Here is a 13,917-nt window from a genome sequence, read left to right on the forward strand (position 1 = left end):
CATTGTCCTTAGCGAGTACCTGCCCGCTCGGAAGAAAAGGTTCGGCTGCCGGCGCGGGTGAAAGGTGAGTTGCGGCAGTGAGAAGGGGGGAGCGAGAGATCTCCCCTCCGTTCCTCCCCGCTCTCCCCCGCCACTCCCCGCCCGCCACCGAACCTTTTCTTCCGAGCGGGCAGGTAGTCGCTAAGGACAATGCTCGATCGAGTAATTGCCCATAGCGAGTATGCTCGCTCATCTCTAATGCTAACACTTTAAGGCTATGTTGATGTGGGCAAGTATGATGTAGATCAGTGCGAATCTCACCTACATCGCACTTATTTACCAACAATTTTTCAGCGACTTTCAGGCATCTGCAATGTGTTTTGGTGTTAAAAACATATAATTCACCCCAATGTACATGCGTTTTTCATGCTCTTGAAAAGAAATCACATGATTCCAAAAGCTAGGGCTTCTTCAGACAACAGTATTTGTGCACATAAAATATAAACACAATGCGCAGAGAATAGAACCCATTGACATCAATGGGTTCGTTCTCATTAACGTGTTTTGCACATGTGCGCAAAAATAGAACCTACTCTGTATTTCTGCATATTGCGTAGCAAAGGCCCCAGAAGAAGTCAATAGAAGGTGTGGAAATTAGCATGTAAATGCCTATACATTGCGCAATTCAGTGAAAAACAGAACACACCTCAATAGTCTTTGAAATCAGGTGTTTTTGTGTACATGTGAGCAGGCCCTGTGTGCACAAACAGTACAGTACTATGCGCCAATTCACGTGAAAATCAAACTCTCCCTACATACAGTTGTCTGAATAAGTCCTTTAAACCATAAAAAATGCATTGCACTCACAAGCAAATTGCACAGCATGTGAATGCAATGCAGTTTTTTTTTTTGCCATAGCAAACAATGGTCGATTTTTGCTCACAACCTCCTAGGGCAGATTTTCATTGGCTTGTCCAACATGTAATACTGCGTTTCTCTGCATGGGAAATGTACCGATGGCCACAGCCTCCCTTATTGGTAACAGCTGATCCCTCAGGTTTTCTGAAGCCAGAACCCAATCAAGTGATCATCTGGACGACTTCCAATTGAAATGGGTCGTCTTATTTTTATAACCCCTTTAAGCAGGTAAGGATGTTACTGAAGGTGGGCAGTGTGTAGAAAATGATTGAAGAAATTGTATATTCAGTAATGTGAGATAAAAGGACCCTGACATCTACTAACTCTCCTCACAATGATAAATAACTAGTATATTTGTTCACATTTCTTTCTTTCAAGTTCAGTACAAGTAGAAGGTAAAACTCAATAGAACAGTATTAACACTTATGTTAAGGCCCCAGTTGTCCTCAAGAGATGTATTTGCTTTCACCAGTTAACATTTGTGGCCAGATCGTTACACAACACTCACTACAACATACGGTAGCACCATTGTACTATTTTACAGCTCTACATACCAAATGATATATGTGCATTAGTGATATACAGATATTGTATGGATTGAGCACAAATGTATATTGTTGGACAATCAACTAGCTTGTTACCTAGAGAGATCTGTGATGTTTATGAGCCTAGACATGTGTTTAACTGTTGCATCGTACAATATTCAGCAAGAGGTGAATGAATCAAGCCATTGTGAAATGTCAAATCTTGACCCACAATCAACATAATTGTTGGGATGATGGGATTCATGAACAAACATAAGGATAGGAATCAAAACATTTTCTGCTACTGAGAAGCTAAACTGTGCAAATACAGAAGGGCAGGCAAACAATGTTATTGGACGCTGGATAATAAACAGCCCATGAAGAGAAGTGCAAATAGAAGAAAGAACTCTCTTAGACATGTCTGGGTCATTCTTCCAGCACCCATGGAACATTGGATAAGTATAGTGCAATTGGAGCCATCAAGAAGGCCATTTATTTTTGGACCTCTAGGAAACACAGGCTATTAAAAGAAATGTTTATGCAGGACATGTAAAACAGGTGAAAGATTACACAGTATTAGATCAACTAAGTGAGTTGTCATCATTCTGTTTGGAATACATAATATTGGAATGTGTATTTGCATTGTATAAAGGAAGAATGCCCATTGATTGAGAGAAGTGAAGTCTTTCCCTGTTTTATCTGATTTTGTTCCATTTCAGTGATGTATCCTGCGGATGGCACATTCATTCTTCAAGACTTCGAGTGGCAATAGCATTATATCCTGAAGCTTCGGCTCCCTGTGTTCCCTCTACTTGCATTCTTCAGATGTACTTCCTGTTAGCATATACAGACACCATATTACTCAACTGCATCACCAACGAACTACAAAAGCCATGATAACATTTCAATTCTAAGGGCTCGCTCACACAAGCATGGGTTTTGCATGTAATACACAGTACCAATCTTTACATTGACTTTCAATTGTGTCTCATGCACTATCTTGTCGCTTGAAGACACACCAAGATAATGTATAGGGATTGTCCGGACGCAGCAAGTACGCAATACATTACGTACTTTCAGCATGCTTCCGCGTGGGAGATACACTGCAAAAAAACACTCATGTGAGAGGGCCCTAATTCAACTTAAATGGTAAATCCAGTCCACATGATCCTCTGATATGTATTCAATACGTATGAGAAGGTCACATTCATGGAATCTGTCATCTTGGAGTCATCCTTCATTCTTAGAATGAAGGAGTCCTATAAAACCAACAAACCCACCAGACGCGCAAGTTGGACATGGACCAAGATTTCTATGCATTCAGATTAATGGCAGTTTGGGTTAGACTTTCTCTAACAGAAATATTCAAGCAGTGTCAAAGGAATTTGAGCAATGTACAGCATGGAGACCTTTTTAGGAAATTAATAGTGCTCTTAATTCATAGCCTTCAACAATGTGGCCTGTTCACAGGCACATCTTGTATGTTTAGCACTGCTAAAAGTGGCAGACCTAAAGCCTGCAGCATTTCCACTCCTATGTACTCATGGCACATTTTGCTACAGGTGCTTTGCAAAATAACAAGGATCAGCGCCTACTCACATAGAACGATTTAAAACAAGTGAGATACTTTTAGGTACTCACCTGGTGCACGGTCAAAAACTCCTGTCCAGGAGATTGACCGGCACCTTGTATCCGAGCTAGCTCGTAACGTCCCTGGAGTCCCGAATCCAGATTACCGGAGAGCGTCTCTGGGGTTAGCAGCCGTAACGGGCTGTTTGTACAAAGCTCGTATCAGATAAGAAAAAAGGGATCTAATCTTATGAGAGGAAATGTGGGATATAAAAAGTTATTTAAAAAGGGTTAATATTAGGATAAATTATAACTTGATATAACATAATATAAATGGTTGTTTTTTAAAATGGATATAATTTTTTTTTTTTTTTTTTTTTTTTTTTTTTTTTTTTTTTTTTCATATATTTATGGATTGTTTGGGTATTTTTTATATATATATATGTAATAGTGTCTTTTAGAATAGAGGAGATTCATCTAGAGAAAAATGATAGGTATACAGATTATTTATAGTTGATAAATTGGGTGGATGTAATATATTGCTAATTTGTTTATAGTAATACTTCTATTTTTTAAATTATAATTGTAACTTTAACAGTTATTTATGGATAATTTATGTTTTTAAACAACATTGTGACATATAGTAAATTATGATAAGTTTAAGTAAGTCTAATTGACTTTTAAATAGCATATTTTGCTGCTTTTTATGAATGAAAAATATAGTAGTATAGAAAGGGTTACTGATTAATGATGTGAGGTGTCATTCCACATGGAGCAGAGGGCGGTTCCGAGTGTCGGCGTCTGAATGCTCATGTGAGTCTTAGAAATGTATAAATTGTGCATGGTGCTGCTTAAATGTATGCCTGATGAGAGCGGGTAAGCCCGCAGAAACGCGTAGCAAAAAAGCAAAAAATCAATAAAATAGCTAAAAGTTACTTACGGACAGTGTGTCCTTTATCTTCACTGGAACCCACGAGCGCGGGGGAATTTTTTCTTATCTGATACGAGCTTTACAGGTGCTTTGGCCGTGCCATACAAGCATTATATGGAATCAAATCATCATATACATCTACAGTATTTTTCAAAAATCTATGGCCTTGATGCCAGTTCAACATGAGTATTGATGTGCATGGACAAAAGGACTGCTGAGCAGTGCTAACCACACTGGGCCCATTAGTCCCCCCAACTGCAACCATGTTCTGAGAAGTTTGATTAGATTGAGTATTTTACTATGCAGGATCCAGGGCTGCAGAAACAAATTAGTGTTGCATTATGAAAAGTTAAAAGAAATATTAACAAGGGCAATGATAACTAATGCATTTAGACGTAACGATTTATCTTTCAAATGAGCAAGAGTAAAAGGTAATCATTCGATTTGAATGCCAACGACTCTTTGTTCTTTGCTTAGTTTCAGCTGGCATAAAAATAATCATTGGCTCGTCCACTTATCATTGTGTTTAACCCCTTAGTGACAGCCCTATCGTAAAACTACGTCCTGCTGTTGCAGGACGTGTATGGAGGGAGGTAGCGGCGCTATCTCCCTCTATACAGCGCGGCCGATCGCGGCTATTAACCCTTTAAATGCCGCTGTCAATTCTGACAGCGGCATTTAAATCCCCCGAACGCTGTTCGGGGGTCCCGCACGGCCCCCCCGCGGTGGGATCGGGGGATCCGTGCAGGTGTCATGGCAGCCGGGGGCCTAATGAATGGCCCCAGAGCTGCCTTAGCAGACTGCCTATCAAGCCATCCTCACAGGGTGGCTTGAAAGACTGCCTGTAAAAAAGCAGTATGACGTAATGCTATAGCATTACGTCATACTGCAGGAGCGATCAAAGCATCGCATGTTAAAGTCCCCCAGGGGGACTTCAAAGTAATGTAAAAAAAATAATGAATAACGTTTTTTTAATTGTTAAAAAAAAAAAAAAAAAAAAAAGGGAAAAAAGTTTACATCACCCCCCTTTTGCCATATCCATTATTAAAAAATTAAAATAATAAAATAAAAATATGTATTTGATATCACCGCGTCCGTAAAAGTCCGATCTATCAAAGTAGTGCATTATTTTTCCCACACGGTGAACGTTGTCTGAAAAAAAAAAAAGAACGCCAGAAATGCACTTTTTTAGTTACCCTGTCTCCCAGAAAAAACGCAATAAAAAGCGATCAAAAAGTCGTATGTATTCCAAATTGATACTACCGGAAACTTCAGGACATCCCGCAAAAAAGGAGCCCTTGCTCAACTACGTCGATGAAAAAATAAAAAAGGTATTGCGCGCACAAAATGACCGCAGAAAATAATTGAAAAAAATTAAATATCTTAAAAAAAAAATTAAAGTACTACAGCAAAAAAAATCCTATACAAGTTTGGTATCGTAGCAATCGTACTGACCCATAGAATAAAAATATCAGGTCGTTTTTGTTGCATTTCGTGTGCTGTAGAAACAGGACGCACCGAAAGATGGTGGAATGTCGTTTTGTTTTCCATTTCTTTCCGCTAAGAATTTTTAAAAAGTTTTTCAGTAAATTATATGGTACAATAAATAGTGCCATTGAAAAATACAACTCATCCCGCAAAAAACAAGCCCTCATACAGCGACGTTGATGGATAAATAAAGGAGTTACGATTTTTTAAAAGGGAGTAGGAAAAAACAAAAATGGAATAAAGCAAAAAAAGCTCCGTCACTAAGGGGTTAAACATTTCCCAGTCAGTGTTTCACATAGGAATGTGGGTTGGGAGAGGTAATATCTCTTCTTAGGGAGAGCACCAAGAAGGTGAGTGAGGAGACTTATAAGGCGATCAATGCTCCTCCGGGTAATAATGTAAAACAATGAATGATTCTCAATGATGATCTGCCTGTCTAAACAGGCTGCACGAGCGCGAATGACTTAGTGGTGACGTCACCAGCCCATTCAAATGAGAATCAGCTCGTCTAAAAGGGGCATTAAGCATGATACATAACAGATCGTTTGAAAGCATTGATACATTTCTTCTACTACTGCCTACAGTACAATATCAAACAAGCTTCTTATAACAGTGGATTACCTTCTGGGCTTTTGGCATATCAGTGTGACGCTGGGCACGCACAGACCGTGCTGATTTCACTGGCTTGGCAGGTGCACAGTACATTTCTAACCTCCTTAGATCACAGCTTTGGAAGCAGCACTCATCAACTATCCCTCTGTGATGTGTTCGTCGACTACTGTATCCATACCCTACTGGTTTACCTGATGAAGAAATGAATATAAAATTATAGAAGGAGTGACAATAATAGTTAAATTGTAGCAATATTGTAGAGCGTTAGGCATTAAACAGTTACCACTGAAATCAACAGGCCGTCCATGGAGATGTACTGGGCCAACAGAGTAAGTGCCGTTCTTTGTAGCCAGTTTCTGCTTTGGCTTCAGATATGACCCCCTCCTTCATTACCTTTATTATATTTAAAACAGTTGTCCAGTAAAAAAACTGTCAATTTCTTCCAAAGATTCCACCATGCCTGTTCACAGGTTTTGTCTGGTATTGAAGCTGACATTCACCTCAATGGAACTAAACTTTAATACTAGGTAAAACCAATGGACAGGTGCTTTTTATAAGAAAGCAGCCATGTTTTTGAAATTCCATAAAGCATCTTTAATACTCTTGCCAATAATAGAATTGAACAAGTAGGGAGAACGCAATCACCAACTTTGACTGCTTTTCCGTCTGCATCTGAGGCTCTGTTTGAGCCTTCGGAACAGATCCCACACAAAATCTCAGATGAAATAGTGCAGCATGCTATGCTACTTCATCTTGGAAAATTTTGGATGCCAGAAGCCGAACGGACCCAATTCTAGTCAATGGGCTCTGCTTGGCATTTCTCAGATCCAATATGTGCCGGATCTGTTGATTCTGGTGTTTTTATTGTCCGTCTCTAAGGGAGGAACCGGACAATAGACTACAGGCCCTGGCTGGAAGGGTGAATGTACCCTCATCTCCAGTAGACATGGGACGTACATGAAAGGAAAAATACTAAAGTGTCCCCTTTGTTTCTGTTCTGTTTCAAGCTCTGGCAACAATGTATGGACTGTATACTGTCTACCCTAGAGCAAGGATAGAATTTGGACCTTATTATAAACTCATTCTAGAAGTTTAGACTATGGACACAGACTGCCCTGAAAACAATTCCATAGTATGTTATAATTGGAATCCCTACTTTCAGCTGAAGGGGTGACCTACGGGTACTTTTACATGAGTTGAGCTGCTTGAGTGATCTCTCAAAAGAGCGATTATGGATAACTTTCATTTCACGTAAACACGGAACCCAACAGAGTAAGTGAGCATCTTACTAAAAAACAAGTGACTGTTGAACTGTGTAAACAGGCAGTCATTCAACCAAGAACAATAAACTCTGAATGGAAGCCTGTGTGTTTAAATATGGATACCGCGCTCCTTAGGACATACATAGATGTACTTGAGGAAGTCTGGTAAAGACGAAATGCGTTGTACAATAAATGGAGTGGAAGAAAATAATCACTGACCGGGTTGTGTATGGCCTAAGGAGCGCGGTATCCATATTTAAACACAAAGACTTTTCTTCAGCGGCTCTCTGGCCAGAGAGACGGAGGATTCGCACAGCTCTCCCACTGTCTAGCCCAGAGAGATTCCAAGGGACTCACCGGCAGGATATTGTTTACAGGTTTATCTGGAATTGGGGTGTAGGTAGGGATCTTAGCCAAGGTCTCTACCATACACCGGGTAAGTGTGTATTTCTTTTATAGAACACACTTGTATATCACTATATTAAGCCGTTTATTCAGGAGCGCTATCCTAATTTTCTTATTGTGCTCTGAATGGAATCGGGAGGTTGAAAGAGATCTCCTGCTTGCTCCACCTCCAGTCCATGAGCGATTATTGCTCCTGTACGAAAGCACAAGAGCCATCATTGTTGGGATGTCTGACTGTCGGGAACTTTAGCGCTCAACAGTCATCCTGTAGTAATGTACCCTACTAATAAATTGTCCTTCACATCTTGTTGAAATAAGAGATGTTTAACTATACTAGAGGAGTATTCGTAATTAGAGATGAGCGAGTATACTCGCTAAAGGCAATTGCTCGAGCGAGCATTGCCTTTAGCGAGTACCTGCTCGCTCGAGACTGAAGGTTCGGGTGCCGGCGGCAGGCAGGGAGCTGCGGGGGAGAGCGGGGAGGAACGGAGGGGAGATCTCTCTCTCCCTCTCCCCCCCCCCACTCCCTCCTGCTGACTGCCACTACTCACCGCTCCCCCGCGCCGGCACCCAAACCTTCAGTCTCGAGCGGGCAGGTACTCACTATAGGCAATGCTTGCTCGAGCTATTGGTTTTAGCGAGTATACTCGCTCATCTCTATTCGTAATGCATTTGCTTAGAAGTAGATACAAGTGTGGACCTTCAGCTGGAAATAATAATGTACAGTATGTAAACCTTAGATAATGAACATTTGAATTTCGTCTTTTTATTGCCCATTTTATCCTTATTACTCAGAATTTTATATCAGCTGTAGATTGCTCATGATAAATAATAAAACAAAACCTTTATGCTCCAGTTACTACAGCATGAAGTGACATAGCTATCAGCACGTCCAAGAACTTAAGTGACAAGACTAAATGAATATTTAATGTTTTTGCTGCCTTGTTAACTTTACAGTACCATTTATTATTGGCTATAGGTCATAAATCATACATGTGCAGCATTTGATTATTTAGCACTGTCTTATTAAAGTTTCACTAAGACACACTGACAGAGAAGTCATAGAGCGAGTGGACAACATGCATGACCATTTATGCCAAATTCACCACTCGAATGCAGAATAGATGCAGAAAGGTCTTGGATCTTGTATAAGTGATGTGGAAAGTAAATGTATTACATTTGGAGTACTGTTCACTATTTATAACAAGGGCTGTGTCTGCAAAAGGGTCTGCTTTTTCCAGAAACAGCAGCTAGACCCTTTGCCATAGATACAAGATATTTAAATATGAGTAAGGCCGAATTCACATCTGTGCTAGTACGTCCGTTCTGAGGAAAAAATAGCATTGCATACATTGCTTTTTCTTCCGGTAAAATGCTGGGCAGCTGGGTGGAAACTGAATGGACCCCATTATAGTCAATGGGTACAGAAGCGTAACGTGAAGCTCCCAAGCCCCGATACAAAACTTTTAACAGGCCCCCAACTTTAATGCTTTACTCATAGTACTGGGTTACCTATATGGAGAATAGAGGCCTTATGGGCCCCCTAAGGCTCCTGGGCCCGGGTGCAACAGCATCCCCTGCATCCTCTATAGTTACGCCCCTGAATGGGTATATTCTGCACTGTTCTGTCCCGTCATAAGACCGATCATTTCGGACAGAGGGTTCTCCTTTCCTGCTCCCCGAATAGAGTAGGAAAATGGAACTTCCGCCTCAGATGTAAAAACAGCCTAATACAGCTTACTGTACAAAATCTAGGGTGCTATTAAGTGGTTTATTTCAGAAAAGATTACAAATATGCTTGCAACCAAACTCCTCAGGATGCACATTTGGAAATTCCTGAAGAAACTAGGTTTTGACTATCTGACGTCAACTGCCTCCTGCAATGATAGCTCACTGTATAATGTATAGGAACTTCTGTTCCTGTGTTCAATACTGCCTTCATCTGATCTGATTGTGCCAACTCCAGCTTGTTACTCATCACTCCTGTGCATGTGATGCCAACATTGGCCTGTAATCTAACAGTTGACCCCAAGCATATCTTGATACATGACTTAGTTCCCCTTTCTTGATGATGACTCCTAAAGAAGTATTTGCCTCTTTTCTGTCTCCATCTCTTAGTTAGAAAAGTAGGTGGTATTGGAAGAATTGCATACAGTTATTCACCCTTGCCGGCATTCCTGGTGAAACCAGTTACTTGCTGTCAAAGCAGCTAGCTGGAGTGGTGAGTATAATCCCATGTGTTAATGTGATCACTATAATGGCTCATTACTTCTTACCCACCTTGTAGTAGAGTATGGTGTTAAGAGGCACTCTACTGTTGAAATTCTTCCATCGTGCCTGTACAATTGTTCATGTAAGTTGCAATGTTGACATTCTAATGTTCAATGTTGACATGACTTTATGGAGAAAAATTGGTACGGTATGTGTCACCGTGGTGTGTGTTCTCCAAGACCTGTCAGCAACTGTTAGCAATCCTCTGGAGGTTGTAAACCAGGCTGGCTCTCCAACATGATAAGTGTCTCAAAAATGTATACAATCCGCATCAAGGAACAAAATTCTTCCAGTAGATGAATATAGTCCAGGCACATTCACAATCAACATCTCATAGAAATCCCAGACAAAACAGTAAGTTTATTACATCAGGTCAGTAACAGGTCACGTTTAAAGGACATCCAAGCTAAAGACTACATGACTCACTAATTGGCCCAGGGAATTTTATTCAATGAACAGATGTTTGGTTAAGAGACAACTTTTTAACTTAAAAGCCATCTTCCTAAGGCCTCTCTCATATGGGTGTAATGAGCTGTGCGCGTAAATACGCAGCAAGTATGCAATGGCATGCGTACTTGCTGCGTGCCGACAATTTTCATATACCAGCTACGTAATACGCGCCAATATGGTACATGCTGCAGTTGTTTTTGCATGTGCATTTCTCGCACTGTGTGTAGAGGTACAGTTAAAGTATATGGGAGGTAGGTACTGCGAATTACATGCACAAAAACTGCGTGCTTAATACCCTGCGACCATATGCTCATTTAAGAGAGGCGTTAATCGGAATATGGTCTATGAATAGCGTACTTTCTGATCAGTCCCTATTTTACTTTTCTCAGTTTTTTCAAAGGTGGACTTATTCATTCTAGCCTATAGAGTAAAGTTATTTCTATACTTAAAGGGATTCTGCACCTCTGATGTATAACGTCTGAGATTTTATGACTGTAAAACCTCACTTTTATACTTTGGCACCATGTATGCAAATCAAATTGCCTGTGCTTCGAGTTAAGGCCCATTTAGACATAATGATAAATCGCTCAAAAATCGCTCAAACGACAGTTTGAGTGTCATGCTTTGAGTGATTATTTTGCATAAGCTTCTAAGTAGCTACTCAGCGTGCAAATAAAGCCTTTAGCTGAATGCAGATAACAGCTGGAGGTCTGTTATCTGCATTCAGCTCCATTGTTCTCCAGTGGGTCTGCAGCTGAAAGAATGCTATCAGCACTAACCACAGAGAACTCAGCGTGCGGTCCTGATAAGCAGGAACGGTTTTCAAGATAGCTTGAAGTCAGCGATGAATGAATAGTGCACAAAAAGTGCACGATGGCTGCGCGTTCAGACGCAGCAATTATCGCTCAAAAGAGCAAATTTTGAGTGATAATCATGTGTCTAAATGGGCCTTTACAGCGTCCTAGTTTTCTTCACGCCCCCCGTCTTTGCTCATCCACCTGCCCTTGCTATGACATCAGTACACTTGCGCTGTGCGGCTTTCTGCCTGCGTACATGCAGAATGAAGTTGAGGTGTCTAGCTCAACCTTAGTGCACAAACCTGCTGATGACTGGGGCAAGGAACCGCACAGCGTAAGCGCAAGACTCCACTGCTGCTTGCGCTAACGTCAGTAGCAGAATCCCTTTATGTATAAAAGTAACTTTGCTCTCTAGGCTAGAAGTGATATGTGAAGAAAGTCAGTGTGCAGTGACTTGGGGCTGAGTCAATGCCTCTGTGATCTGAGTCAGGTCACTTTGCATAACTGGCAGCAAAATATAAAAGTGAGTTTTGACAGTTATGAAAACTCCTTTTTTTATATAAATATGTTTCTGTTGTGTGCCATGGGGCACTGAGTTCTATGATGCCTGCTTATAATTGATGATCTGATGCCAGAATCCCTTTAACTGAATTTCACTGGGGTACAGCCCAGACAGCTGACATCAGGGGTGTAGATGTTGAATGTGTAACAGAGCACGTAACTACCATACAAATTTTTAATACTTGTGTCCTCTTATGTGGCATAGTAGCTTTTGAACCCCTCATGATGACACCTCTGGTCAGTGAGTTTTTCTTCCAGAACTACAGTAGTGCTCCCCTACTTCCAGAGTACATGTCAAGTATGACTTTAAGCTATATTCACATAGATGAGTGCGATTTTGAAAAGTGAAAAACGGACCAGTTTCCATGCGATTTTCATGCAATTTTTATGTGTTCACCATGCTCTTTTGTGATTTCACAAATGATTGGCATCTGTTTTACATCCATTTTAATGCACATTTTTCATTGCTCTGCACTTCCTGTTTTTTTCATGTTGCCCCCTTAGTAACATGCGTTAAAAATGCATGGCATACCATTGTAATCCATGGAAAATAATGTGCGATTCCTGAACAAGAATTGCACACAATATAGGACATACAGCGATTTTTCAAACTTGAATTAGGTCCATCACTTGTGTGAATTAACTCAATCAATTGAATGGATTATTTTCCTGTGTGAGTTCTATCCATCTCAGAATCAGACAGAACTCGCACGAGAAAATTGCCTGTGTAAATACTGGCTTAGGGGAATGGTAGATTGGGTTTATGGGCCAAAATAGATGGCTACATGTACTACATACGGAGCATAGCTGCGCATAAATGTTGTTTTTTTTCCTTCTTGGACTTCTCAAACTTCGTTCTAGTGCGCGCAAATTTGAAAAAAACTGAGGGGAGATAGGTCCTGTCCTATCGTTCTCGCATGAAGTTAATACTACGTGTGGGAAAGATAGGGCAAGACCTATCTTTTCTCGTCCGTACTATTAACAGGTGAGAATACCATTTATGAAAACCAATCCATTGAAATCACTGGTTTTCTTTCATCCCGTTACTGCCATGATTACCACAGTCGCATAATAGGACAAATACATGCCTGTGTGTTTAATCCCTAACTCCAGTAAAAATTTTTGTTTAATCGATCTAGTAGATCTAGTCGAGATTCACTGTACATATCCAGGAGCAACAAGGTTGTGTTTTCCTTAATTTGCTTTTTGATACATAATTAAAATGTAGACTTAATAACATAATGGATCATAGGTAAAAGTATTAAAAGAGAAAGACAATTCCAGTACATGACCAAAAACTGGCAAAAGCATAATATTATTTATTACAGGCGCCTAAAAGCATTTGAATGGTCATCAAGCAACTGAATGAAAAAGGTTATCTACAGCAGAGGTCCCCAACTCCAGTCCTCAGGGACCACCAACAGGTCATGTTTTCAGGATCTCCTATAGTAAGAACACCTGTGGCAATGTCTGAGGACTGACAATAATTACATCACCTGTGCAACACTGAGGAAATCCTGAAAACATGACCTGTTGGCGGTCCCTGAGGACTGGAGTTGGGGAACATTGATCTACAGTACCAGCTAAACATTTGGACACTCCTTTTCACTTGTTTTTTTCTTCTACATTTAGACTTATATTGAAGACATGGAAACTATGAAGGAACACATATGTAAATAAGTAGTAACCAAAAAGTGTTAAACAAACCAGAACATGTCTTATATTTTAGATTCTTCAAAGTAACCTCCATTTGCTTTGGTGGCAGCTTCTCAATGTCCTTGAGATCATGAATTGTGTTGTGCAGAGGTAGGGTTGGTACACAGAACTATTCAGTGTTTAGCCCTATTCAACTACTATTTTCACCCACATTATGGCAAGAACCACTCAACTATGTAATGAGAAATGACAGTCCACCATTATTTTAAGACATGAAGGTTAGAGATGAGCGAACCTACTCGGCCACGCCCCTTTTTCGCCCGAGCGCCGCGATTTTCGAGTACTTCTGTACTTGGGCGAAAAGATTCAGGGGGCGCCGTGGGTGAGTGGGGGGTTGCAGCGGGGAGAGGGAGAGAGAGAGGGCTCCCCCATGTTCCCCGCTGCTACCCCCCGCTACGCCATGCCTCCTCCCGCCCCCCGAATCTTTTCACCCG

At 40.8% G+C, this 13,917-nt stretch overlaps 1 protein-coding gene across 1 annotated transcript in view; it reads right to left on the reverse strand.

Moving 5' to 3' along the window:
- Positions 1–229: 229 nt before the first annotated feature.
- Positions 230–13,917, reverse strand: part of IGF1 (insulin like growth factor 1) — an 86,053-nt gene continuing 72,365 nt past the window's right edge. Inside the window, exons 3-4 of the mRNA XM_066591422.1 lie at positions 6,031–6,212; positions 230–2,255 (exon numbers count right to left, since the gene is read on the reverse strand). Coding sequence (XP_066447519.1) covers positions 2,196–2,255; positions 6,031–6,212 — 242 coding nt within the window. The 3' untranslated portion in view covers positions 230–2,195. The remainder of the gene's footprint in view (positions 2,256–6,030; positions 6,213–13,917) is intronic.

This window comes from Eleutherodactylus coqui, chromosome 2, assembly GCF_035609145.1.
Source record: "Eleutherodactylus coqui strain aEleCoq1 chromosome 2, aEleCoq1.hap1, whole genome shotgun sequence".
Classification (NCBI taxonomy): Eukaryota; Metazoa; Chordata; class Amphibia; order Anura; family Eleutherodactylidae; genus Eleutherodactylus; species Eleutherodactylus coqui.